The sequence below is a fragment of the Coloeus monedula genome (assembly GCF_965178545.1).
Source record: "Coloeus monedula genome assembly, chromosome: 4".
NCBI classification, from domain to species: domain Eukaryota; kingdom Metazoa; phylum Chordata; class Aves; order Passeriformes; family Corvidae; genus Coloeus; species Coloeus monedula.
Window position 1 is genome coordinate 36,659,076 of NC_138784.1, and position 27,588 is coordinate 36,686,663.

A 27,588-nucleotide genomic window follows, 5' to 3' on the forward strand; every position below is an offset into this window, starting at 1 on the left:
AAGTATATCCTCCATCCCCGGCTTGTTGAGAACTCTGTAACAAGTCTGAAATGGCCTACAAAGTCCAGAATGGGCTGCTTAGTATCCATATTTGCTAAATTTCTTGGTTATATGTATCTCAGCCTAAAATGTTTAATTATGGCAGCAAAAGCACATTCCAGTTGTCCTTATCATAAGGGATACAAACCACAAAAAAAAAAAATTACCAGGAAATGCAAAGGGTAAATGCCTGTCTTTATTTAACATACATGGGTTTTTCTGAATATTACTGTGGACAAATCAAGATTTTCAGAGATTTGAAAGCCAGAAATTATTTATCATTTTACAAAAAAGACTCTTCAGAAAGTTATTGAGTACAAAAAAAAAATTACAGGAATCTGACTTATAGCAGAAAGATTTAGGAAAAAAAAGGAAACTGGAATCAAGAGAACTAATCTTGAAATTTTTAATTTTAGAAAAATCTGAAAGACAAAAGCTTGTAATTTACAAGGATAATTTATGTCTGCAACAATTTTCACAATTGAATTCCTAGTTTTTGCTGTCCTCTGTTCATGACTTACCTTTTGTAAGCTGCTTTAGCTAAACTCAAGTTACTGGTCACATTATAAAATAACAGACTGAAATGTAAGCTTACATGACACCATATAAGATGGATAATCCAATGACTCCTTCTCTTTAAGACTACAGAAATGTATGAATTCTATTTGCAATTCTTAGCCATCTTAATAGCCAGCATATATTGACAGCATGCAGAGACTTTAACATGTGTCAGTGGCTTCAGGAAGACGGTAAAGAACACAGTAATGTCACTGCCGTAAAAATATTTAGTCCCAAATCATCACTTGTTTTTAAAATGTGGTATTCTTAACAAAAAAAAAGCTTCTTTGTATACTTGAATAACTGAAATGCTTGTTATTATGTATTGCCCCATTTAATTTTTCTTTAGCAGTTCTTCAATGTGTTTAAACACACTAGCATCTTCAATGGTTGGTGTTATCTGAAAAGGAAGAATACAGAAGCATGTGATAGTAGATAAGAATTCCAGTCAGAGATTCTTCTAAATTTGTACTTCAAAAGCAATCAAGAAAAAGGTATCTGTAAAGCTCTGAAACAAGAAAATCTTTTGGATAATCTACGACAGAAATAAAACATAAAATACTACCTGAAGTTACGGACCAGTTGCAGAACAGTCAAGAGAATCAAAACCACCATGTTGTGCCTTTGGATGTGCATTGTGGCTAATTCATTGAAGCAAACATCTCCAACTTACCTTGTATGGCTTTCCACTGACAAGTGCAGAAAGAGCAGAACGTGGAATTTTGCCAGAGCGTGTTTTAGGTAGCTGTGTCACAAACATCCCCTTCTGGAAAGCCGCTACTGGACCAATGTTGGTCCGAACTCGTTCAACAATCTCTTCCAAAATCTTACCCTCTTGTGTCTTAATACCTAGTGAAGAAGGTAAAATCCTTTATCTTTTCTGAGACTTTTGCAAGTGTTAGTGATATCAGTTATCAGTGAGCTCTCAGTACCTTGTCTCAGTACACACAGTGCAAATGGAACATGTCCTTTTAAAGGATCCTCCTGGCCCACAACAGCACAGTCTGCAACAGCAGGATGGAAGAGAATACACTGGGGGATAGAAAAGAAAACTAAACTGAACTAATAATAGATAACATTTCAGTGAAAAAAATGGTATAGTCAGAAACATAAAACATAGGCTTTTTCTTACATTTTGACAGCAAGAGGACGCTACACCTCAGGATTCCAATTACATGTGTTCAAGATGTACACGTGTATATACTTCCATATACACTCACGCATGTTTTTCAAACTAACAGAAGAAATAAAAACTTTGGCAGCACAAAATAGAAATACTGAACAAACCACAGGTAATTTCCTTACAGCTTTGTAAGAGTATCACGTCTTTGGTTTTGTTAGTGAGATCTTTGCTGGAACAAACAACATTTGTCTAACATTATGAGTAACACGGGACTTAAATGCATGGAGTGAGAACCAAAACCACAGAAGCACTCCTACTTATATAAAGAATTATAAAGTTGTATTGGTTCGTTCTCTCTGACTCTTATTTTATTGTCCTTTGCTGCTGTAAAAGCATAGTTTCAACCAAGGCCAAATACATGCCAAGCTTCAGGTTGCAGCCAGCCTAGCTCAGCTCACTCTCTTGGAAACATTAGGTCTCAGCTTCCTGAGACAAAAAAGGGAATTAAACCAGAGGCTCCCTCCTTCCTACAACATGTTTACACAACATCACATTGATAAAATATCTCAAACTCTTTTTTAGGTAAAAAAAAGTAAGAGATGCTCTTTTCCTTCCAGTTAGCCAGCTGAGATACTCACATCCTGGAAAACAGTCACCAGGATGTCTCAGTACATACCAAGATGTATGTCACCAAATCTGAGACAAAGCTGACCTTAAGATGCCAGCAGCTGTGAATCCTCTTCCAAAGCAACTGGCTCTTTCCAGTGCACTTTGGGGTATTTTGCTGTCAACAGTGCTTTCAGCACTTTTCAGTCCTCTGGACTCGACCACAAAGAGGACCTAACCTGACCCTGACACAGAAGCCACATAATGTGATTGTGCTTTTTCATTTATCTGTGTACACAAGGGCTATGCGCTTGCTAATAACTGAACTTCACACACTCTGTTGTCAAAATCAAAGGCAATGGGATGACTTAAGTTTTAGGAATAAAGCCACTTTTTGGTTGTTTTTATTAAGTAGGAATACCACATTTGCATTGGCTACTCATACAATGGTGTGAAAATGAGAAAGACAGAAAAAGCACAGAGAAGACAGGAAAAAAAACCTTTAAAGAATAGAAAGCTAATCCCTGCTGTTCCAATTAACAAAAGGGAGGCCCTTGTATGACCTACCTATGAAACTGATGGGAGAAGGAACAATTCAAAGGGTCTATGACAACCCACGTTCAAAACAGATTTCATCATCCTTAGGCTTTATAGTCAACACAGGAAGAAGAAATTGGCTCCATGCGTCATGGTCAGTACAACACACATTGTCAGGAGCCAGACAGCAACGGAAGCTGATAGCTGTGCAGATCTTCTAGCCTTGGTTCAGTAGAAACTGTGCGACACATACAACTCAAGGCAAGAAATAGGAAGCAAAGACGGAATGAAGAGGACACCACAACCTGACCACTTTGGCGTAAAGACAATGCAGATGAGGTCACCACTGGTGCAACGGGGTGTCTGCAAGGACTTGATAGTGTCGCTATGCGAATGGGGGCAAAGGAAGTCTAAGCAGAGGAATTTGTCCCAAACTTAGAAAACTAAAAATGCTGTAATAAATTTCTGTAATAAACTGGCTTTACTTGCTGCTTTACTAGCATCCAGCAGAGTCTGTGTCCTTTGTCTCAATACACCAAGTAGTTTTTAGCAAAATAAATCTGCTCAATGTGTTTCTAGCACACTTTGTCAGAAGCTACACTCATTTCACAAACTATGATCCTAGAAATGTCCCATGCCAGAAAAATGGCAAATGGAAAACACTGACCTAACAGTAGATGCATGCTCTATCAAAGCACTGAAGCATGACCATTTATGCACAGCTTTTGAAACTGGATTATTTTTCACAGGAATTAAATAGGATGTGCACAAGCTAATTATAGAAGAGTGCACTGGGTTTATCCCAGAATCAGAAGGGCAGAAGAGCATGCTACAAAAAGCTGAATGTAAACAAATGCATTTGAATTCAGGTGCAGTCCAAAAGTCATTGTATCCACACTGACAAATCATATAGGAATGAATCTTATGCAAGTCCAAATCCCTACAGTGTTTTAATGCACTTTGGTCACTTATAGGCCAGAGCCTCAGTGATGCATTCCATTTCCTGCTATCAATATCCATTTTTCCTGCTCTCACTTCTTGAACATGGCCAGAGAAACCTGATAGACAAATATAACCAAAAAAACCCCAAAACAGGAAAGGAAAAGACAATGAATTATGGAAAAGTAGACTATTAAGTCTACAACCACAGTAAGTTCTGTTTTCCACAGGAACACAGGAAAAAGATCAACAATAATGTGACATTACCATCAAATATTATAATTATCTACCAGGCATCAACAGGACTCCTAAGGTGGAGACTTAAGTGTTGCCAGATTGTTTTGTTGTAGCTTTTTTTTGTCATTCCAGTCTGTCACTTATTCATAAGTCTTATGGTTAGCTGGAATAGTGCAGTTAGTGTAGTATTTTTCTTCAGTCTATCCAAAGTTCTATCAACATGCCTTTGACTTTTCAAATGCTAACTTCAAATGACTGAAATCAGTAAATACTAATTTGAAAATTATCGAACTTCGTAAAACAACTGAAAAGAATAGAAACAGCACTAGACATTTAAAAATTGTTTAAAAGTAATAAAAAACTTGAGGAAGTGAAATGGTTTTCCTGGTATCACTGAGCACAAGGATGGATGGCAAATATGGCAGCAGACAGAAACATCATGATCAGGGCAAAGAGATTCCCCAGTTTCAAGTCTGTTGCCTCAGATAGTCAAGATTTGATTAAGGTTTTTTTTTTCCAGGAAGGGGCAAGAAGGGACACCACAGATTTACAGACCAAAGAGAGGGATGGATCAACACAAGATGAGGTTCCCAAAATGGCTACCATTCACTGATTGGCCAGGTAAACTGTAACATCTACTGCATTGCAGCAAACATGGAGCTCCAATAGTATTAACAAATATGTTAGACAAAGGAACTAATTGTTTGGAACATAACAGAGCTGGAACACTTAGTCAAAGCACTAAGGAAAAACTTGTTAAGCTTGTAATGCAGCTATAGTGTAAATGTAGATAACATACTTGCTCAACAAGGTGACTGTCAATTACATGGTGATCCAATGGACCTCTAATTCTGTATTTACTCATCTTACTGAGGAGCTAATTGTGGTCTTCTTAACACCTTCCCATTTAACTAGCAATTTGCTGTGCATGCATTAACACCACTTTCATTTTTAGCTTTGTTCAAAAGGTGAATAGAAAAGGTTCTAGAAAGTCACAGTGATGAAACATTATTTGTTTCTAGGGGAAAGTCCTAACTAGCAGGGAGAAAAACAGAGACACTGAGCTCAGTACGATGGATCCAAAGGTAATACAGGAGAGGAGGTGATTCAATTCATCATTTGTTACTGTAGCTTCAGACTCCGGCTGAAGCAAAGAAAATGCCCAGCTCAGCCCATGAGTAGTAGAGCAGTAAGGGGGGGGGGATGAGATTCCAGCTATGCTTTAGTAAGGCAATACAAAAAACTACTTCTAAGGGAAAGAGGTTTAAGCAGACTGAAAGCACCTTTATATCTCCATAGACCCAATCAGCTGTTTCAGCTCCCTGGCTGACCGATCCTTGATGGATTAATGTTTATGTGAATTTGTTCACTTCTGTGTAATCAGATTTTCTTCTATTCTCTTCTAAGTTTTCTAGCCTCCAAAAACAAAATAGGCACTAGACTAACAGACATTATAAACCAAAAAATGATTCACAGATTAGTTTCTGATTCAGTGAACAGTTAAATTCAGAGCTCTTAAAAGCGTACTTTTCTCTTGTACATGCACAGCACACCTTTTCCTATACTCCCTGAATAAGTAATTGATATGTCATCAGGGAAATTTGTAACTGGCAATCAATCACAGTGACTCCAGAAAGGTGAGTGAACAATCATATGAAATTCAGACACTATCATGAACTTCACATTTTCAACTTTTTTTGAGTTGCATGGGTATTATGTTAATGACTTTCAATTTAACAGCAGGGCATTTTTACAGAAATTTTCGTTGCTCATTTAGCACTTCTCATACAATAAGAGACAAAACAGCTGTCAAAAAACTGTGGAGTCTTCCAATCAAGAAAAAGCACTGAACTGTTAACCTCTGACAAAAAAAATCAGCCAACACTGAGCACTGTATTTTAGGAAAAAAGTTTCTACTCCTAAGTAACTTCAGTAGCTGGTGAAACTACATGTCACACTGACACTACACTATCTTAATGTATTCCCAAATAAATATGTTATGCTTCCCATACTGCCACCACACTGCCTCTTAACTCCACCTTCAAATACCAAATTATGCCTGCCTTATCAGTCCCATGGTACAAACTGCTTATTATTCACTAAATTTGTTATGTTTCTGGAAAGCATCTTAATAGGAAGAACCTGAAACAGGAAATGTTTTGGTTAAAAGCACCAATGGCAATGCAAACAAAACAAGCAGAAAGAATATGAGAGATCTTTCTGTGTGAGATTTTGAGATGTGATGAACTGTGGAATTTTCAGTCGCAGCTTGCTTTATTCATCTTTCACTCTTCTATTTCGTTGTCGGGCAATGCTAACCTCTTCAATCGCACCTGCTGAAATTCTGTGTCCAGCAACATTGATCACATCATCAGCTCGAGACAGAACATATAGATAGCCATCTTCATCCATATAACCAGCATCCATAGTATCATAATATCCCTGAATACAACACAATGCAAAATAAATTCAGAAAGAGTACTAGGAATATTCCTTAATTTACCAAGGAGCACCACCCCCCCCCCCCAAAAAAAAAAAAATAGACCTGTTTCAAATTATATATGCTTTTGGTGCTTAAAAGATTTAATTCTGTAATATTTTTCACCATTTTATGTCATATTATCCTGTGCAGCTCCCTTTCCAGAAAGGTTTTGTTGTCTTTGTTAATACAGAGCAGAAGACAATAGATAAACCCTGACTTTTTTCCAACTCCGCTTACTTTGATCCTTGACAGCTTGGAGAATACTGTTGCCCGGATCTACACAAGGAGAATGGAATTGCTGCAATATAATGACAGCTGTCAAATTGCTCCTGAAGATACTCGTGTTTGCTGTATCCAAACATACATCATCATCATGATGCAATTGCACACGGAAAATAATCTGCGTGACCAATTCACTCATTTACTTTCATTGAGCCAAATCTTCCATTCTGAACATTTGTATAGGGCCAATCTACCTATTTCTACAAGGAAAGAAGGAAGACAATCCTTGGATAGTTCATCTGACAAGGAAACATAACTAATGCAGCAAAAAGCCTCCAGTGTATTTAGGTGCACAGTGGGCAAGTGTGAATTTTGGACTGATACCAAGCTAGCATGGCTGCATGCCAACAGGAGGAGTGTATTTGAAGCTGTGCTAGTGTAAGGTTGCAGGTTTATATCTTAGATTAAATTATATAAAGTGACTTTTTGGCTCAGAAGCTTAAGGTTTACTTCTTCTGTTTCAAATCTTAAAAAAACCAACAGCATAAAAAACATTATAGATGAAAAAAGGATTTACCTTGAAATGGTTTTAATTATATATACATATATCAGTTATCTCCAATTAAATTATAACAACTTATGATAAAACTGTTTCCCAGGTTAAATCTATTATCATTCAATTCTGAAGCATTACCAGAAGTTTATATAATTGATTTCATAATTCTTACCGGAAATTTTTGGAAATACAACTTCTCGAAAGTTTCTTGATTTTCCCAAAGACCTGAGAATGCTCCAGGAGGCAAAGGCAACCTTAAATTGAAAAGAGCAGAGAGAAGTAGTAAGAAAAACAGATATAACAAATACAACTCATGCTCTCCATTCATACTTTGTTTTCAGATAAATAATCGTCTACACAATCAGAAAACAGTTCAGCTTAATAATATGCTGGTAAGAGATAAAAAAGGCTATATATTATTGTCATCAAATGTATATAGCTCTGCACTGTATCCAGACCTATCTTTTATATAATACAAGCATCTCAGTAAAATAATACTCAGTCTATTAAACACTATATACTGTAAGCATCTGTCAGTAATTTGTGCATACACACCATGGTACAGACAACTGCATTATTATAGGTGTCTCTTTCTCTAACACCCATACACACTCACACCTGCATAGAAAGACAAATTATCAGACAAAGATCTTCAGTTTTTGTAAAAAGATAAAACTCAAAGGACTTCAATCGTGAGAATCTGAATAAAAATGCTTTTCTATTTAAACTGTGCATAATATTATTGGAAATACTAGATAAGGTCTTTGAAAATATATTGATACAACTCACTAATAGAACTTTCTAAAATAGTTGTGCTTAAAGCTGCAAGATTCTGGATTGCTTTATTAGTTGAGTTTTGTATACTAAACACCCCTTCTTCAGTCAATGATATAGGCATGAGAAAATATGGGACACTTCACATACACATCTGTCAGAAGAAGAGAAGCTGCAGAAGCCTCAGCTAACAGAGTGCTTGTTTCTTCAAAGCTCTGACAGGGTCAAACACAGATTTCTTTAACTGCCTAAGATATATATATTCAGGCATATCAACACAAGTTTTAGGAAGTTACCCCTAATAAGAAAGAGAGAATGATTGTGTAAACTAACATATTTATTTCGATAAAATCATAAATGCACCATATAGATTTTACTAGCTTATGCCTGTGTTGCTAACTAGCGAATATTTAGCCAGAGGTATTTTATTTCCTACTGATAGTATCCCTGTCACACCAGAAGGCAACATCTCTAGCAGTGGAACAGTTCTCTGTAGCATAGCAATTCTTGTCTCATTACAAGTCTCCTATGACGGTCACTAACAAGAACAGGTGCCACATGTACATTTCTAACATTACATTTACAAAAAGAATACTTATCTATAGATAGACAGATAAATAAACACACTTTAAAAAAATCCTAACTATGGTAAAAACAGTACAAACTACACTGAAAAGGCCATATCATCCAGTAATGATTTGAATTCTTGATTTTTTACAAACCAAGTTTTTTCAGCTTAATTCTGAGCTAGCATAATAGAATATACTACTATAAATATTACTGCTTTTTCTCTGAGGGTTCTGGCTCAAAACATCCCGTAAATGATGTTCCTTGAAAGTACGGTTAAGGTATGGCCAGAAATGCCAAGACACTTCCCAAGCAGTCACCCAGGGTTCAGAAGGGCAGGTTGGCTTCTGCCCATCTGGAAGAAAATCACTGCCCTATTTTAAGCCTTTCAAGCTTAGTAAAATCTCTGTGATATAAAAACATGACCCATGGAGTGTTTGCCTTGGAAAGAAAGATTAGAAAACAATATATTGATCCTAGTGTTTGTGTATGCATGAGTTTAAAAGAAAAAAAATCTCTTGTTTAGATTCAAGAAAAGCCACCAGAGAATGGCAGTTACTATTGCTGTTGCCTGGTTGCTAATAGCATAGCAATTCATAACAGCCTCAAGTCATTGCAAATTTTTCACCTTAAATTTATTTAGCAGACTGAAACATCTTTGTGATGGGAGAGAAAGAACAATTCATATTGATAAAGTCCTTAATCTCCCCACAGCTCTATTCAGTACTTTGCAGTTAGTCACTGAATAGAAAGGAACAGTTTTATTGCTGAAATTAGAAAAGCATTTTCCTTTCTGTCATTGTTTAGAAATCTAAACATAGAAGTGTGGAACATATCACCAAAAATACAATCCTCACTTTCACTATTTGGTTTTCTTGTCCTTGTTTGGATTTTTTTTTTTCAGATGGGGAGACCAGGGGTGTCTCATGTTCTAGTTTGGTGGAGGTTTTTTGCTTGTTTGTTTGTTTCTTTTAGGAAAATTGTACTGATAAATACATCCACACAGCATATTTCATGAGCCTGTGGAAAGCAAACTGCTTAACTAGTGGCTATCACAGGTATCTCTACAGCACATATCATAGCAGAATACAGACAACATCTGAAAATGTGCTTCCATGCCTTTCTGTGAAAGACTATTACAGTTAGGACCCCATTCACTAAGCAAAAAGTAAATGCCCTCTTCCATGTTAGTCTTTCAGGCACAGTAATTCCAGAGCAATGGGCACATGTGAATCTTTGATAAAAGCAGAGTTCTTGGCATCATGACCAAGTAGAATTTCTAGGTTCTGTGCAAATGCAAATTAATAAAGGTAGAACTCATCTTGCCAGAATATAATTATGCATATTGAAATTTTGTCAGGATATCAGAATTAAAATGTCCAGAGCCAAATATACCTCCAAACCACTGCTGTCAGTGGGAATGCTGCCATAAATACCAAAGGGAGCAGAACTGGATCATAATTACATGCAAGGAGCCAGAAGAGATAAAATGAGACAGTCCGAAAATAACAGCAATCTGAAAACAAACATCTCTTGCTTTTCTCAACCACTCCATTAAAAAAAGAAACCGAACACTTTGAGACGTTTGATTTGGGTCTTTTTGCCCTAGAAAATGTAACACACACCCACAATAACTCAGTATTTTAGAAATGTTGCCTCTTTGTCCAAAAACTGAGTTGATACTCAAGAACTTTAGGAGCTATTTTTACTAAGAGGATATATTGACCAAAAATGCGGGGTATGCATAAGTAAGCATGATTTCTCCACAGATGGTCCTACTTTCCTTTCACAAGGGACAGGATCACAGAAGAACAAGACAGGAGGAGGTAGGTTCCTTCATCATCATTTTCACAATGTACAAAGAAGTTGCTTTGCTTGGTTTCCCTTTGGGACATATTTATTGTATTTCTCTAGCTGTCTTTTAACTTTCTCTCTCACCAGCACAATAACAGCAGTACAAATTATGCTATTCTCCATCTACTCCAGTGAAATTAAGATTAAATTTGTTGAAGTACAAGAATACAGACCCAGGCCTATTTCTCATTTAAAGATTGAATACATTTAAAACAGCATCAGAAAAACCAGGAAAACTGTGTAAATTAACGATTTAAATCACATGGGTTCATTTAACAAAGATTCATTCTGGTCACATTTTACAAAGATAACCAGGTAATTTCATTATAAATTGGAAAGATGAAGATGAATCAGCTTGACAGCACCGCAAAAAACCTGAAGTAGTTTAACAGTAACTGCTTTCTGGTAGAGAATTTTAAATTACAATCATTATTTGTTTTTAAAAGTATTGTTTCACAGTGCATTTATTTTTCATACAATGGTGGTTATTTTTCACAGAACAGCCCACCTTTACCTTAGCCCAAGAAATCTGACTCCTACATATCACATCCTTTCAGAATGCCACTCATCAAAATGGTGTAAGATTCCTTGTTAATGGAACCAAGCAATTATAGACAGAGAATTCAAAAGAGAATTTGCACAGAAAAGCAGATTTCTGAAATGAAGGTAAAAAATGATTGGAGACATTACCTTGCTGGAATTCAGAAAATATATCCTTTTATTTTATGGTCGACAATGATACTCAGAGGCTGTTCATTACAGCCAGTAAAAGCAAATATAAGCCACTGTTAAATGAGTTTGGGCTTCTGAATGGAACAAAATCATCTTGACTGGCAGCTATAATTATTACTCAAGAGTTTATGTAGTGCTGTGCATAAACATCACTCATAAAAATTTTTGATTGCAAGTTTGAAAGGCATATGGAAGCTTTTTCAGACTCTAGGAACAAAAACACAGGAAAAAGTGTAGAGAATAGTAGAAGATCTTGAACATTCATCAATCTGTATGAAATACTACTTCTGTTAGCTGAAAGGTGTCATAAAAGTAGTTGATCTCACTTGGATTTTGCTTTAGTGGGAAAAGAGAAAAAGCCATCAAAAACTAGTGAAAGTGCTTGGAAAAATTTCAAAGTAAGGAAAGTTTAAATGGTATTTACATGTACTCAGCCAGAATTGCTCTCACACTGGAAGACCTTCTTACTGTTTTGTGTGGAAAGGGAAAAGACAAAGCTGATAAACATGTAGAAGGAAGATAAATTTTTTGCACACGTTCTTTATTTAAACTGACCTTCCATATAACACAGGCTGAAAGATGCCATCTACTAAATCCATGCCTCAATCCACAACTTTTGGTTAAAATAGAAATCTAGGTTAGATTAGACTTAAAAATGTCAAAGTAAACCACCATACTCCCAAGAATTTATTCCAATGTCTTAATACTTTCACTGCTAAAACAGTGTTTTATTTTTCATCTGAATGCATCTAGCTTCAGCTTCCAATTTCCTTATGCTAGATTAAACAGCCATCTCTCAGAGATTATTTTGTCCTTTATTTTTGTTTATTATTTCCTGGCCTTGAAAAAGTTACTGTTTTACTAATCTTGGATGAATTATACACCACAAGTTTTCATACCACTTGGATTCCAGCACTCAGGTCTCTCTCATTCATATGTCACAAGAAAACTATGCCCAAATATGAGTCTGCTGAGTCAGGGGAGACCATGTGAGCACTCAAACCTACACTTCTGTGTCCTGGTGACTTAGCCAAAGATGCTGAGAATGAGGCAGGGTACAGACTTCATCCTGAAAACACATATCTGCATTACACAGTACAATAACTTAATGTGATACTACTTTAGTCTCCACAACGGCCCAGGCAGGATTTAGTAGATGGCATCTTTCAGTGGTCTAGTTACATTAGATCAGTAGTAGAGCTGAGTAAAAAGCCTCCCCACCTCAGCAACTCCACCTCCCACGCAAGCACTGCGCCAGCCCACCCACAGTTAGCACTGCACGTCTGCAGCTGCAGCGCCTGCAGCTCCTGTCTCTCGGCCCCAGCTCGTGTGCCTCAGCCAGCTCTGCAGTCCTCACCTAACTGCACTAACAATTCATCCAAATTGCTACATCCATCCCAATGCTTCAGCTTTTGACAGATTTTCAGTTCACTCAAGGTTAATGCTAATCTTTGTATTTCCTTTCATTCATCTAAGCAAGAAGTGAAGACTCTGAGCTACCAGAGCTCTCCAAAATCTACCACAGAAGAAATGGATGAATACATTTCCTTTGGGACTTGTATTTGCTGACAGTTAGAAAGTGTTCAGAGCTGAAGTTATTTTCTGCAACTGAAAAAAGAGGTAGCTACAGCTACCACATTCATCACAAAGCAGGTGTCTCTCTCTGAGGAAACAAAACTGTTTGAAGAAAATGCCATTTGCCTAAAAGCCTGTAAAAACATCCAGAATACAGAGCTGGCATGGGCTGTAAAGAGCAGTAGCCTATAGAATGTTACAGGAGTAAGGAAAGGTTCTGGCAACAGTGAGAAGGCAACAGGCAAGATACATGTAACTGATGTTCACAGAGTGATCTAAAAAGAGGCCTTTTTATCTAAGGAAATGTGCTGAGAAAGGTGTACTTTCAAAAAGAATATTGAAGTTTATGGAACTCATCTGACAGGACTCTGGAAAACGTTAATAAAAACACCTATATGATGCAAACAGGGGGTTTTGATATATTTTTTTTTTTCTGGAGTCCTGTCCTGCATGTATTTTGTCCAAGTACTGCTACAAATGAACACTCTTTCATGCAAAGCACACACAGAGAGATCTTGCTTTTTTAAAGAGAGCAAAAAATACATGTTCTCCCCCAAAGAATGTGCATTAATTGGGATTAGGAGACAGTGAAAGAAGAGGCAGCATCACACCTGTAAGCCAAAGTATGTCAATTTGTACTGCTGTACCATTTCACTAAATTGAAAGATAAAATAGTGAAGAGAATGATTCGGTATCTTGCTTGTACAACACTAGAGGAAGGCATCATCCTGTGCCAACACTCTGGTAATTCAGAAAATGGTAACCTTTGCTGTAGTCTAAGAAAAAAACCTAAGCAATCCACACTCATTCACTCACACAATTTCATCTGCAATTTTTCAACATTAATGGACATAAAACATTCTGGCAGTTTGGTATCGGTATCAGAGACAGACATTCTTTTCAATCCTCATTACTTCAATTATTTTGCTTTTTATATAAACTTTAGCCAAAAGACAATCAACCCATGTAAGAAGTTTCTTTTAACAGTAAGATATTTATTTTTCTTACTTTACCACAATATTTCCCAAAGTCTTTGCCTTCACTGGTTTCTTATTTTCATCCAGAATCATGACTGCAAAAAAAATAATATAGGAAGGAAAGTTTAGTAGTGCATTTTCAGATGGAGGAAAGTGTCTTTCTTTATGGATATCAACTTACATCTCACTTCAGAATGGCAATGCACCAAGCAACAAAAGGAGTTAAGTAATTCGGGAGTGCCAAACTGGATAATCTCATGAGTTTATTAACATTCAGCCTTAAGTACAAAAAGTCTTAAAAAATACTCATGTTTTGAAGGCAGAAATAGCACAAAGTCCCAAAAGGGAAAAACACAGAACTAAAAAGTAAAAGAAACCTTCATACTGCATGAAGCCTTTTCCCTGGATGACACTGGTCCACCACCTTCAGTGAAAGCATCATATCCTGATACTGAGATTTCTGAGGAAATAATCTGAAATAGCCTCTTTTGTGCAGTTATCTGGGAAATTAAGCTACTAAAACCATCCATTCCATCTCAAGGTGTGGGCATAAGAAAGGAATGACAGGTACCAGCTTGGCCTATGAAAATGAAATTACCTAAGGTGAAGCAATTGAACCATAGAAAAACAGGGAGGGAAGATTTTGACAGACTGGGCTGATAAGGATTACATGCTTTTTTGAAGCCTGCCCAAGCAAAGAAAGCAATGTTCAGCTGAATCTGAATAATAATCTGAATTACAAATAATCTTACATTCTGTATTACAAAGTTCCAGAGGAAAGGGGGAAAAGTGGATGACAGACTTCTGACTAAAACTCTGCTAAGACTCATACGAGTAATATCATATCCTATCTCTTCAAAGAATGTCAACATCTGTAAATTACTACTTCAGGCTGAAGCTACTCCTTCAAAGATGATGGTAATTTTAAAGTAATCAAAGAGCCTGCTGAAAGCAATGGCTCAGCACACAGACACAAGCAGGTACACAAGGCCAGTTTTACAAACACCTGTCTGTGTAGCTGTCAGTGTTTTCTCTCCTACTTTTATGATACTAAAGTAAAATCTAATCAGTTTACTGTAACTGTTTCATCAAGGTACCAATCCCAGTAATCAGTCTTCTCCTTGCAACCAGCGTATTTCAATGTAAGAAAATTTGGGGAAGTGAGATGATATGCTGCTCACTCCTGAATTACGGAAGAACTGATTCATTTCTTCAAAATGTGGGACCTGCTTCGGTCTGAAAATGCACTGAAATTATCTGCAAAGGTTCAAGTAGATCAAGGGGAAAGCCCAGTATAATCTCTGATTTAAGGCAACAGACCTAGAAATTAATATAGTATCCTGACTCACTTTTAAATGCAATTTGTGCCACTGCACTTTGATATCATAACTCATATTCCCTTTGTTCTTAAAAATCAACGACAAATTTGTCTCTTTTTAGCAATATGTAATAGGAAATAATTTGCATGTGTTTAAAAAAAAAAGTAGATCTTGCAACTTTTTATTTATATTGCAGCATGTCTTTACTAACCATTAAGAGTTGCATGTATAAACTAAAACCACAGTATCGATCTTCTAACTGACATAAGGATCTCCTCTAATAAATACAGTAACAGAAGGAAAACAACATCAAACAGAAGTGGATGACGGCAAGACAGTGGTCAATATAGAGTAATTTCAAAAAATCACTAGTTTATGAATAGCTGCATTACAGGATATATTTGGTCAAAGACTGGAAGAGGTAAAGTTATTCCATAAATCTTTAGTGAATTTCAGTGCTCATTTTTTGTTTCCTTTATAAGGTATGCTATTTCCATCATTCTCTTTGAAGAAGTTCTTTACTTACACTAGTCCTAATGTTCCAAAATATTCATCAGAAATTTTTATACTCCTGCTACTCATATTTCTTCCTAGTCCTGACTATCATCTGATAACATGTGTGAGGCAATTACATCCATTCTTTCCTACTTATAAGAACTCTGAAGAAACTTCATGGCATTGTTTTAATGTTGTTTTTAAGCTATTGCTCATCTTCATGTCATAACTGTAAATGCCAAAACCAAGAGCTGCTAAAAATGTTCAGTGCTTGTTTTTTTTTAATGCTCACTACCACTTACAAGTATTTAAAGAAAATAACAGCTTAGATCTTTCTGAGCAATGATGTGAGAACTTTTTCTGAAAACCACTTGATCTTTAATGTAATTATTTTTCAGACTTCAAGTAATTCTTGAAAACTGTGTTAAAATCAGGGTTCCCAGGTTTCAAAATACTTTTGCACTCTTCATTCTGTCGCTGCGCCCCTACATGCATCTTCCACACAATGAGTGTTGTCATGTTGTCAATGAGCTTTTCATGTTGGTCCATAGCCTACTGTTTCTCCTGACTGGAAATAAAAATGCTCCACAGGTACTGATAGTTTGCTTAACATCTCTCTCAAATTGTATAAAAGTGTAGAAGTGCATGCAGAAGTGTAGACAAGTAATGTGTCAAAGTATGTGCTAGCATTTTCATATAATAAAGGCAGAAGCAGTTGATCAATTTTCTTGAAGATAACTGAATTTTTTTATTCACAGTCACATTCCACAACACACAAAAAGCAGGAAGGAGGAAAATAAGTTAATAAGACTGTAATTTTATTTTGCTACAAGGCACGACAATTAAGTAGCACTTACTCAGAAATATAAGCAATGTCCTAGTAACATTTTTAGCACAGTCTTACCATTATATCCTGGCACTGGTTTTCCTGCCTGTCCGAGTGGAGGTGTTGTAGAGTTTCCCAAACCAATGCAGGAAGCAGTAATTGCAGAACCAGATTCTATTAAGAGAACACACATTTTGTCAGTTAAGGTTAGTTTTAGTTCCATTCAGTATTTATTAGTTCTAAGTTTTTTGATGCTCAGCACATCAAAGTAAAAAAAATAAAATTCCTAGACAATGGAAGATTTAGAATTCACAGAATCATGGAATATGCTGAGTTGGAAGGGACCCACAGGTATCATCCAAGTCCAACTCCTGGCCCTGCACGGGGCACCCCAAGAATCACACCATGGGACTGAGAGCATTGTTCAAACACTTCTTGAACTCTGTCAGACTTGGTGCTGTGACTGCTACCCTGTGGAACCTGTTCCAGCACCCAACCACCCTCTGGGTGAAGAACCTTCTCTTCATCCCCAACCTAAACCTCCTTTGGCTCAGCTTCATGCCATTCCTTTGAATCCTGTCACTCGTCACGAGAGAGAAGAGATTGGTACCTGCTCCTCCACTTCCCCCTGTGAGGAAGTTGAAGACCACAATGAGGTCTCACCTCAGTCTCCTCCAGGCTGAACAGACCAAGTGACCTCAGCTGCTCCTCATATGGCTTCCCCTTCACCATCTTTGTAGCCCGTTTTTGGGACACTTTCAAAAGAAAGATAGCTTTATCTTTCTTCTATTGTGGCACCCAAAACTGCCCCCAGCACTCAAGGTGAGGCTGCCCCAGTGCAGAGCAGAGCAGGACAATCCCCTCCCTTGCCCGGCTGGCGATGCTGTGCCTGATGCCCCCCAGGACCCTCCCTGGCTGCCAGGGCACTGCTGGCTCATGTCCAACTTGCCATAGACCAGGACTCTCAGGTCCCTTTCCATGGGGCTCCTCTCCAGCCTCTTATTCCACAGTCTGTACATCCAGGATTGCCTCATCCCAGGTGCAGAATCCAGCACTTGTCTTTGTTTAACTTTCTTGTCTCGTTTTTACTTACTCTGACAACCTCTCTATATTCATTTCAAGTGGCCTGATCCTGCTTCAATCTCCTGTGTACTTCCTGGTCACACTTGAGTAATGACAGGAGTTCTTCATTCATCCACACAGGTCTCTTCCCCCTTTGCCTGATTTCTTGCTCATCAGGATGCATCATTCTTGAGCCTGAAGGAAGTGATGCTTGAATATCAATCCTCTCTCTTGGAACCCTCTTCATTGCAGGATCTTTTCCCACAGGATTCTTCCAAGAAGATCCTTAGAGGCTAAAGTTAGCTCTCCTGAAGTCCATGATTACTGTCTTGCTGCCCTGTTTCCTCCTTGCTCACTATTGAATTCCACAATGGTCACTGCAGCCAAGGCTGCCCTCAACCTTTACATCTTCAACAAGGCATTCCCGGTTTGTTTGCGTAAGGCTGAGGAGCACACCACTCCTCATGGGATCCTCCACTAGTTGTGTCAGAAAGTTGTCATCAATGCTTTCCAGTAATGCTGACACCTTCCTAATTATCCCCACAGTTAGGCAGCTAGAAATCCTCCCCTCCTCACCTTCCTCTCTTTCTTAAGATACTTAATTTCATATAACACTTTTATGCTACCAGAGCTGTTATTATAGAAGGAGAATAAAAACTATCAAGTCACATAACAGAGAGTTTAAGACCGAAAAAAGCCCAGTTGCTCTACACTCCTCCCCTTTAAGGAAACAATCTGCAGAAATTACTTTGAAATGCTGCTGTATCTGAGCCACAGAAAACAAAGTGTAGGTGGTTTTAGATACTAGCAGGAACACAGGATGAGACTTTACTTTAAAAACAGAGCTTTATCATTCTGAAGATGACCCAAGTCTCAGGTCATTCAGCCTGGAATTCATAGTCCATTCCACCCTCAACTGCCAGCCAACAAAGCAGGTTTGTCTCCAGCTCTATATGTATATCTGATCAGTATGTTTAAACCTATTTTCAGTATGCTTGCATTAGGAAACTAAGAGTAATTTTTGCTGTGAATTTTTTCAACCTCCATAGCATTCATCTGCCACTTCAGAGATTATGTGACTATTCAAGTGCTTAAAGAAGCAAGAACAAGAACAAAAACAATTTTACAGACTCTTGTAGTGTTTTTACAGTACGTGTTAGTAAGTAGCTGCAAGTCTAGAATTAGCAGCACAGCTAAGCTAGGGCCTAAATACAGCTGTGGGACACAGAATTAAAAATTATCAACTCTCCATGCTAATAAAGACCAGCTAAAAAGTTTGCTTTGTTGTTTCCCAATCTTTCTCTGTTCCTTCTTCTACGTAATGCAAATTCCCTGCCCAGTCATGGGGGAATCTTTTCTTCTAAAACACAGAACATGCAAGCTACAGTTACAGTGGTCACACAATATCAAAATGGTCTACCATACCCCATCCGTGGTCACCCTCAGAAGTTGCAGAAAAACACAATGTATTCAACAGTTTTGGAGCTTCATTTTCTGTACAGTATTTATACTGAAGAATTTTCCTCTGTTACTTGGAACAGAAAGAACAGTGAATTGGGAATGACAGTAGAATAGACAGTTTCTTTTTTGACTGTGTTAAGAGAGGAAGCGGTAGCACGGTGTACATGTTGCTTTACATATTGCACAGCGAGAACTACAAAACATATTGCAACAGATCAGGCAAGAACAATATTCTTCTATCACCAAAACATAGGGATTAGGTTTGCTACTGAGAGACAGGGAACAGCACCACTGTTAGCCTGATGTACCAGTAACATAGGTGTGGACTGGGAATTGACAAACATTTCTCATCAAGAGTCTAAATCCAAAGACCCTAAGGGGAGAGGAAGAATTTTTGAAAATTAGTTTGGGTTCGCTTGACTCTACTGCTAATGAAATCAACAGAAACTTGAAAAGAAACTTCATCTTACTAACTTGTCTGTATTTGTACCTGCTTTTTGGACAAGAGTGACTAAGCCTGAATGAAATTCCATTTATTCTGAAGAATCACAAGTTCTGAAACTTTGTGAAAAGGTCTTTCCAATTGTTGCTCTTTCTTCTATTGTCTTTTCAACTATCAGTGGATATATCATTTTCATATTTACTAAGTGCTGTAATCTCTAAGCCCTACATTCAGTTCCCATAGGCCAGTACGACTTTATATATATATGAAAAAAAATAGGGGATTTTTGGTACTTGGATCAGATATTAATTCAGAGAGGGAATCCCAAAAGCATCTGATCTTTGTGTTAGGTTAAGCATTCCTGAATGCTAAAGATTCCCTTACAATGTAGGATCACAAAGGAGTACTGTCAAAGGACAACATGAAGCTTTGTGCTGCACATTTCTTGGGAAATCAACATGTATCTTTCAAACAGGATGCTGAATTGAAATATCAATTTCCCAAACCTACTAGGAAATAACAGCCTCTTTCTAGGACAGCATTTTTTATCACCGAGAAAATAGTCTGAGTTGAAAGGGGAATTCAATTCAAAATCCTCCTGAAAAGAAATCATCACTGTTCAGAAGAACACAGGATTTTAAGTACAAAAGAGATATTTTCCTTAACAATTATGTGTAATACAAGTACGTGTGGCCCTTGATTATAGATTTCCAATAAATAAAGTTGCTTATGAATCTTTGGTTTCAATTAAGCCTGGTTTCTTTACAATTCAAGTCAGGATCTAGGTGCAGGTTACAAGATTCAGGTCTGAAAAGCTGAAACAGTAACAATCTGAAGAAGGATAACACTTGTCAAGTGTTCATTGTATTCCACCTATCCCTGAAATCAGGTTTCTGCATAGAGGAACAGACATCCCTTACCTGACACTAGTTTGTTTATAGTTGCAGATTTTCTGAAATTAATGCACAGCACCTAGATGGATTTCCAATGCTGAAGACTTTAGGAACTTCCATATTTTTAATAAGGAACAGAACAGTAGGTCTGTCTTACAGTCTCTTTTGCAAACATTTGGGCATTAACTGTCCACTCACTATGCTACCAAGTTAGCTCACCCTCCAGCTGTGGAAGGCTTTTCAGGGACAACCAGATCATAAAACCAATTTCCTTTCTGCATAACACCTTACAATGTGACAATGAAACAGCTATTTAAAAGAGCAGTGTTCTATATTGGAAAAACAATGTTTCACAACTAGTCTGGTAAATGTATTCAACATCTGCTCCGAGTTAAAATGAAAATATGGTGTACCTCTGAGCATAATGAAAAGCACTTCACTGAGACAGAGAAGACAGAGTTACTGAGAGATGGCCCTAAAATCAAGGCTGTTCAACTGACGCAAGTCCCTCCTTATGCTTCTTCCTTTCAGGGTAAGGGCTAAAGTAAAGAAATAGTCCTCAATAATCACAGATGTGACCTTCTTTGTTTTGTCCCACTCTACCAGTAAGTGAGTGATAATATTAAAAAGCTATTTCAATATTATTGAAATATCCAGTATAAACTGGACAGCTAGTGAGTAATCTGATACATGCACTTTTCTGCATTTGCACCTTGGAAAACAATTCTTATGCCAGAGAAGGTGCTGCTGATGTAGACGGGAAAAGTGCACTCTCCTTTGAGTAGCTACAGGGGTCTGTAAGTGTATGTCTGACTTTATTCATCAGAAGGCTTCCACCTACCCATGTGCCTGACTTGCAGAAGCTGTGCTTTGCCAAATTATGCAAAGCGACAGCTAGTAACTTGAGCTCAAAACTGTCTTGCTCATTCACAGTCAAGTTTGAAATAACTCAGGACTTTTAAGATGAAAATCTACCACTTACTTACTCTCTGCCACTTACATTCCTGATACATTATAATTTCTATACCGTGTCTCATGTTCCTCAACATAATAGACTGCCATGCTGCTGAAATATTGGCTATTTTGGTAGGAAATATTTAGGCAAAACACACTGCATTTTGACATTAATATTTGAGCTTTGGCTGTGCTAAATGGGTAATGTAAAGCTGCCTGCTTTGAATTTCTTAGGATGCAATGGAGAAACACCAAAAGCATACAAAAGGAGAAGGAAAGAAGAAAAATGAGCAACTGTCATACAATAACATATTAATGAATGTAATAAATATAATACACAAAATTCTCACTGTGGCTGTGCAGTTTTGAGCCATTTTTCCAGAAAGGCTGTCACTTTTGTTGTGGGGAATTAAAGGAATTACTACAGCAGAAGACTTCACTGATAAAATGGAAAGGAGCATCTGTGAAGGAGGAAATCTTAGGCAGAAACTCATTGTAAATGCATGCACATTGCAAGAGTGTACTTCTGAAGAGACTCCTTCCATATGCTCCCTCCACACAGTGTTCATTTTAATTATGCGAGAAAGGATGAATGAAGAACTCAATAAAGTTACAGCAAAATGCTTTCTAGTATGGCAACAACTACTGGGCATCCTGGAACAGAAAACCACAGTACCAGATGAATTATAGGACTCAAAGTCTGCATCGCAGTATACCATACTGCTTCCTTAAAACAAAACCAAACCTAACACATCACTGAAATAGTATGCACTGGCAGTGTCCTGAAGATTCAGGGGTCAGATCATCAAGTATTCATACAGACCTCACTCACAGCTTGGATTTTGCACTGTTAACCCTGACAAACTGTGTTTAGATAGTCATACTGCTGGTTGGTAGCCCAAGCACCAGTTCGGTCTTATGCTTACTGACGTTGGAAGAAAATTTCAGATAATTGCTTTAGCCTCTGTACAGTACAGCTCAGCCATGCCTTCAGCAAGGCCTCAGAAGTATCCACTGCCTAATTTTGCCAAGCTGCTTTCTTCACTGCTTCCCTGGAAGAGATCTACGCCAGGATGGTGCATGACACATTATATTATTAATGTGTAAAAAGACCAAGCACATATAGCTAATGCTGGGTATTTAAGTACAAACAATCTGATGCTAATTATCCATCAATACTGAAACAAGGAGATGACACCTGGCCACTATTATTCCAGGGCACTAAAGGGCACAGATAAGGACAGTTTGGATGCTGTCCTAATACGATGTCCCAATACAATGTGAAGTGTGATGCTGCCACAAAAATCCACAGCACTGCTGCACATACATTGTTAGTATATATTGCTATGCCATGATTTTTACCACATTCTAAGAGTGAAGGCTAGTGAAAATTCCTTTCAGAGCTATGATAAGTATATTCTGAATGTCCCCATCCATTTTTTTTAAAGTGACTAGGGAAACTCGAAATACAATTAATTAAACACACTCTTCAGTACAGATACAGCTGTACAATATGACCTGTACGCTGCACAAAAATTTGCCTTTTTTTCTGGTTAGGACTATTTGCTGTTCAGTATTTGTACTTGAAGCTCTCCTCATTCTCTACATTCTTTATTGTACAATAGCAGCAAGAGTGCTCAATAAACAACAGGGCCATACAGCACACAGCACAGAAAGAGGTTACTGAAAAACAGTACAGACAACAGTAAAACAGACAATGATGTGACAGCCATATTCATTTTCATTACCCATTATATAAAGAAGGATGATTTTGTAATTAACATGCACAACTGGACACTGTACAGTTGACTTGAGCTAATTTATTGTGTATCAGTGAAGATAACTGTAAAAATAAATGTGGTCTCATTATCCTTCCACACCTTGACTGTATATTCCCATCTTCCTTTTTCCCCACATTTACGCAAGGAGTTGACTGGCCTAAGAGCAGGGGTACAAAGGCAGTGCCAGAGATGAAGGCTGCTCCACTCCCTCTTTCACTGGGGATTTGCCCTTATAGAAGCTTAGATCATTCACAGATCACACACCCACTTAGTCTCCACCACCTCCGAGCTATTTATTCCAGTATGTTTCATTTAAAACAGGAATAGTATCCCAAGTATTTCCTCCTGCCCAATCAATTTGTCCATTTAGTCTAATTCATGGCTTAGGGTATCACTTTGCATTTTAAATGCCAAATACAACACAGGTACACATTTGAGTGCTTTCATAAGGCAGGCCAATTATCTCAAACAGAGCTTTAGTGACAAACAGCATTCTGAAAACTCATCTATGTAGTTACTCTATTGGTTTAACTTTGTATTAACCTGCAACGGTATCAAAGAATGACTCCCACCTCAGCTGGGACACCATTTTCAAAGTTTAAAAGGAAATACTGCATTATATTCAGTGTTGCATGAATTAAAGCATATGCATATTTAAATAACTGGGCAAGCCTTCCCATATTCATACACACATACAGCACTGAGAAGGACAGCTTCAAGCTTGCTTGCACAATCTAGGAATTGTGATGTTACTATTAACCTGACTGAGGAGCCATACTAATATGTGTCCACCAACAGCTGTATACAGCTATCCAGAAGGAGGATGTTTCCCTCATTTCTTGCAAATGTACGGACGTATGAGGTAAAAAAAGATAACAAGATAAGCTAAAGGTATTGGAAGACATGAAGTCCATTTCTCAAAACAGAAATCCATTTTGTTTATAAAGTAATGTATTTTCTGGAAGTGCCTGAATTTTCATGCTTATTCTTAGAACTGAAGGTCGGAAGAGAAACCAGGAATTCTTTCAGTATTTTCTAAATGCTTTAAAGCACATGTAGTCATAATGCATCTATTATCATGAATACATACTACACTTGTGAAGGCCAAATACTTCTCATATAACAGTTTTATTCAATTCACTTATTTGAAAACAAAATCAACTCCCAAATCCATTAAAATTCATCCAAGGCTCACTTTCACAAGTACCCAACCACAGAATGTACTTACAAACTGTGGGGTTTGGTATTACATATATACAATTATATATAGATATTTGAAGATTTCAAAGCACATTCAAATGAAATCTGCGGAATAAATGTACAAAATGTAACTGCAAGGAAGGTCCAACTAGTTTAGTTAAAGGTTTGCAGACCATGACAAATATTAAAACCAAAGCAGAAAATAATTGGTTATCACTAACTGGCAAGCCAGTAATAAAGCACCAGAATTTCATGCATTCGTTTTGTAAGTACACCATGGTCCATTGCCTCCAAATGGTCTATTATAATGTACATCTTATAAGTTGCCTATAGCAAAACAGCCAAGATTAGAGAATAGAAAGCTTTTTGGTTATATTTGGAAGATGTCAGATGACATGTTTAAAGATGCATTAAGTCAGGCAATGTATAGAATTTTATTTTCAGACAAAGTAAAATTCAAATTATTTTCATCCTACTGTGACATCACAACTGATACATGATGAAATACTAAAAGATAAATGGAGAATATAAAAAGTAATTATACATCTCAGTGCTAATTGTTTACTGTTTAATTGCTTTGAGGAATCTTAATACATTGTATGCACAGTAATATTGCCAACATGGAAAAGACAGGTAGAATTACTGCTGTGCAATTCAAGTATCTTTATCCGGGTCTAGTATCTTAGAAGCAGTCGCTTTCTACCCTCACCAAGCAGCCCTCAATTCTGCAAAGGTTCTTCCCTTCCATGCACTAGATCCATGAAGATTACTGTTAGCTTTACTGTTCTACAATCATCTTCTTTACATTAATGAGGACTTAATTCTTTGAGCAACATAAAAAAGCGGTTGCCATGTGACAAGAAAGACATCAACAACCTGTAACATCTTCACGCTCATACAAACTGGAGGTGCTGTCACAGCTCATCTCCTTCAGAGAGATGAGACTGCACTATTCTATTTTAACATATCCATTCCTAAATGTGTCCCCCTCATCTTCATTTGCCTATTCAGTGCACACTAAATATTGCTCATGGCTCAACTCCATAAGTTAAGACTGCTCTACAGTTCTTTCATTTTCAATCATATAAACCATACCAATGAGATGTTAAGGAAGAAAACATTTATACTTCATCCATATTAATGTATGTCCCTGACTGCATGTGGAAAGACAATCAGAAAATATTAAGATTAATAAGCACTGAGAAAATGAAGTCAAATGGGAACAGAAAAGCTTAATACACACTTTCTATCAGTACTAAATTAGAAAATATCAGCACAAATGAGGCAGTGGCACAGCTGATAATGAATTTAACAACATGGAGAAGGAGCTGACCAGTGGGGAAAACACAGTATAGCCATGAGGAAGAGAGAAACTTCACAGAAATGTGAAGTACAGAGATGCATGCTTTTTTTTTTCTAGAAGGACCTAATCCATTTACTGACTTAACCATGCTCAAATTGCAATAATTTCCATAAATTAATATAAAAATACATCCTTTTTTTTTTTTTCAAGCCCCAACACTCCTGGACCAGCATCAAGGGCCAGGACAACTGAAAATGCATAGGACAACTGAAAGCCATGTGAAATGCACATCTGAAACAACCCTCAAACGAAAAAAATTTCTGGAGAAAACAGACTTTATGAAATGTGGAAGACAGTGAACAGCACTGAATGCCGCAATAAACCTGTGAAACTGTAATGATTCTTTCAAACCAAAAATGCCCCAGAGAGTATGTATATAACCCAGACATACCTTCTTTCATGTCCAAGAATGTCCTAAGATGACATTGAAGGAATGATGAGCTACTGTTACTAATGATACACAGTCCACATGTGATTACTAAACAGCAAACAACAGCTGAAACAATCAATAATTTTCATACCCTTGAAGGACAGAATGCAAGCCTCCACGTGGAGACATGACAAATTTCATGCATGCCTGTTAAAAATTCAGTTATCCAGTAAATAATGCTCAGGGGACTCAGTAAATCAGGGCTGTAGAGCAGCAGAAGTTTCTGCTGAGTAATTCCCACTTCTGTAGAACTGTTTGCAGGTTATCAGCTTTCACTAAAAAAATATGATCCTAGTCTTGACAGGATGTACATGTCTTTAAAAAGCATGAACTGCATCTACACTGAGGTACCTGATAACCTAAAGAAATTGCCTGGACTTTGGAAGAAATTTGTTTCATCTCTTTCATTTCAGCTCCAGAGTCCTGGTCCCTGTAACTCCAGAACTGAATTTCAAGCACTCTGGAAAAAAAGTCAAGAATTGACTCTTTGTTGCAAATTAAACAGCCATGCTTTCTTTAGTTTACCTTTCCTGCTGCCCTTGGGTCTGAAAATTTCATGATATTAAACGAAATCACTGGATCTGCAGTTTTGAATGGGACAAAGAGGAAGCTGACTGAAGAACAAAATGTGGAATCCAACTGATAAAAAGGAGATGGAGGTCTAGCCTGACAAGGTAATCCACCTGAAGAACAGTCCTTCAGTGTAAACCTGGAAAGATTAGCTAACAGAATTCAGTTGCAAAATCCATCTTTCCAGATACTCATATGAAGGAGATTCTGCACAATGTTGCCAAAGCAACACAATGGAAACTGAAGTCTGGGGAGCACATCATGCTGCTTGGAGATCACATTAATAAACTCTTCCCCATACATGATTGTCCCAGAGTAGTCCATTGAAACATATTCCGCTGAGTATAATTACCCATGATTTATACTTTCTACACTGAATTCAATGATATGGTTGTATTGTTTATATAGTCCCCATGAAAGATCTGTATAACCATTATTAAACCACTAGGTTTAACTACTTAATAACAGTATGTCCTAATAAAAATATTACCAATATATTGTTTGCATGTTTTTTGAGGTAAGGGACAGATAAAGAACAATTTAAAAAGTGGTAAAGTACATTATTAATTATATTACAGAACTTGGAGATTTCCTACCAGAAAATTTTATCACACTGTCTCAGAATATCCAATACAATGTACACATATTATAACCTCCTTTTCCAGCAGCCATAATCTGTCAAGCACTATTTGATTTTCCTCCTAAAGCCTGCTGCAGACACCTATTCCTTACTGGATAATGCAGCCTATTTCCATGGAAAGAGAAAACGCACACGATCATTTCATAGTTTGCCTGCTGGTGAGCTGATACTCAGGAAATAGTAAATTACTCCAATTTGAACCTACTACACTTGTACACTCTGTAACTTTGATTTCCATAGGACGCAACAAAAAAAAGTTCTATGGAAACGTGTCTCAACTGAGATTTTATGCAAGTCAAATTTTAACACTGAATTTTCAGCTTCAGTTCTGTTTCATCTGAATTTTCCTGTATGTACTCAGACTGTCTCAAAAT

General features: G+C 37.3%; 1 protein-coding gene across 4 annotated transcripts in view; it reads right to left on the minus strand.

Annotated features, from left to right (window-relative positions):
- Positions 1-256: 256 nt before the first annotated feature.
- ACSS3 (acyl-CoA synthetase short chain family member 3) overlaps positions 257-27,588 on the minus strand; it is a 70,479-nt gene continuing 43,147 nt past the window's right edge. For all 4 annotated transcript variants that reach the window (XM_082280083.1, XM_082280085.1, XM_082280084.1 and 1 more), the window contains 7 exons: positions 16,497-16,592; positions 13,810-13,873; positions 7,472-7,553; positions 6,359-6,481; positions 1,530-1,629; positions 1,271-1,446; positions 257-997 (listed from right to left, as the gene is read on the minus strand). In XM_082280083.1, coding sequence (XP_082136209.1) covers positions 932-997; positions 1,271-1,446; positions 1,530-1,629; positions 6,359-6,481; positions 7,472-7,553; positions 13,810-13,873; positions 16,497-16,592 — 707 coding nt within the window. In that variant the 3' untranslated portion in view covers positions 257-931. The remainder of the gene's footprint in view (positions 998-1,270; positions 1,447-1,529; positions 1,630-6,358; positions 6,482-7,471; positions 7,554-13,809; positions 13,874-16,496; positions 16,593-27,588) is intronic.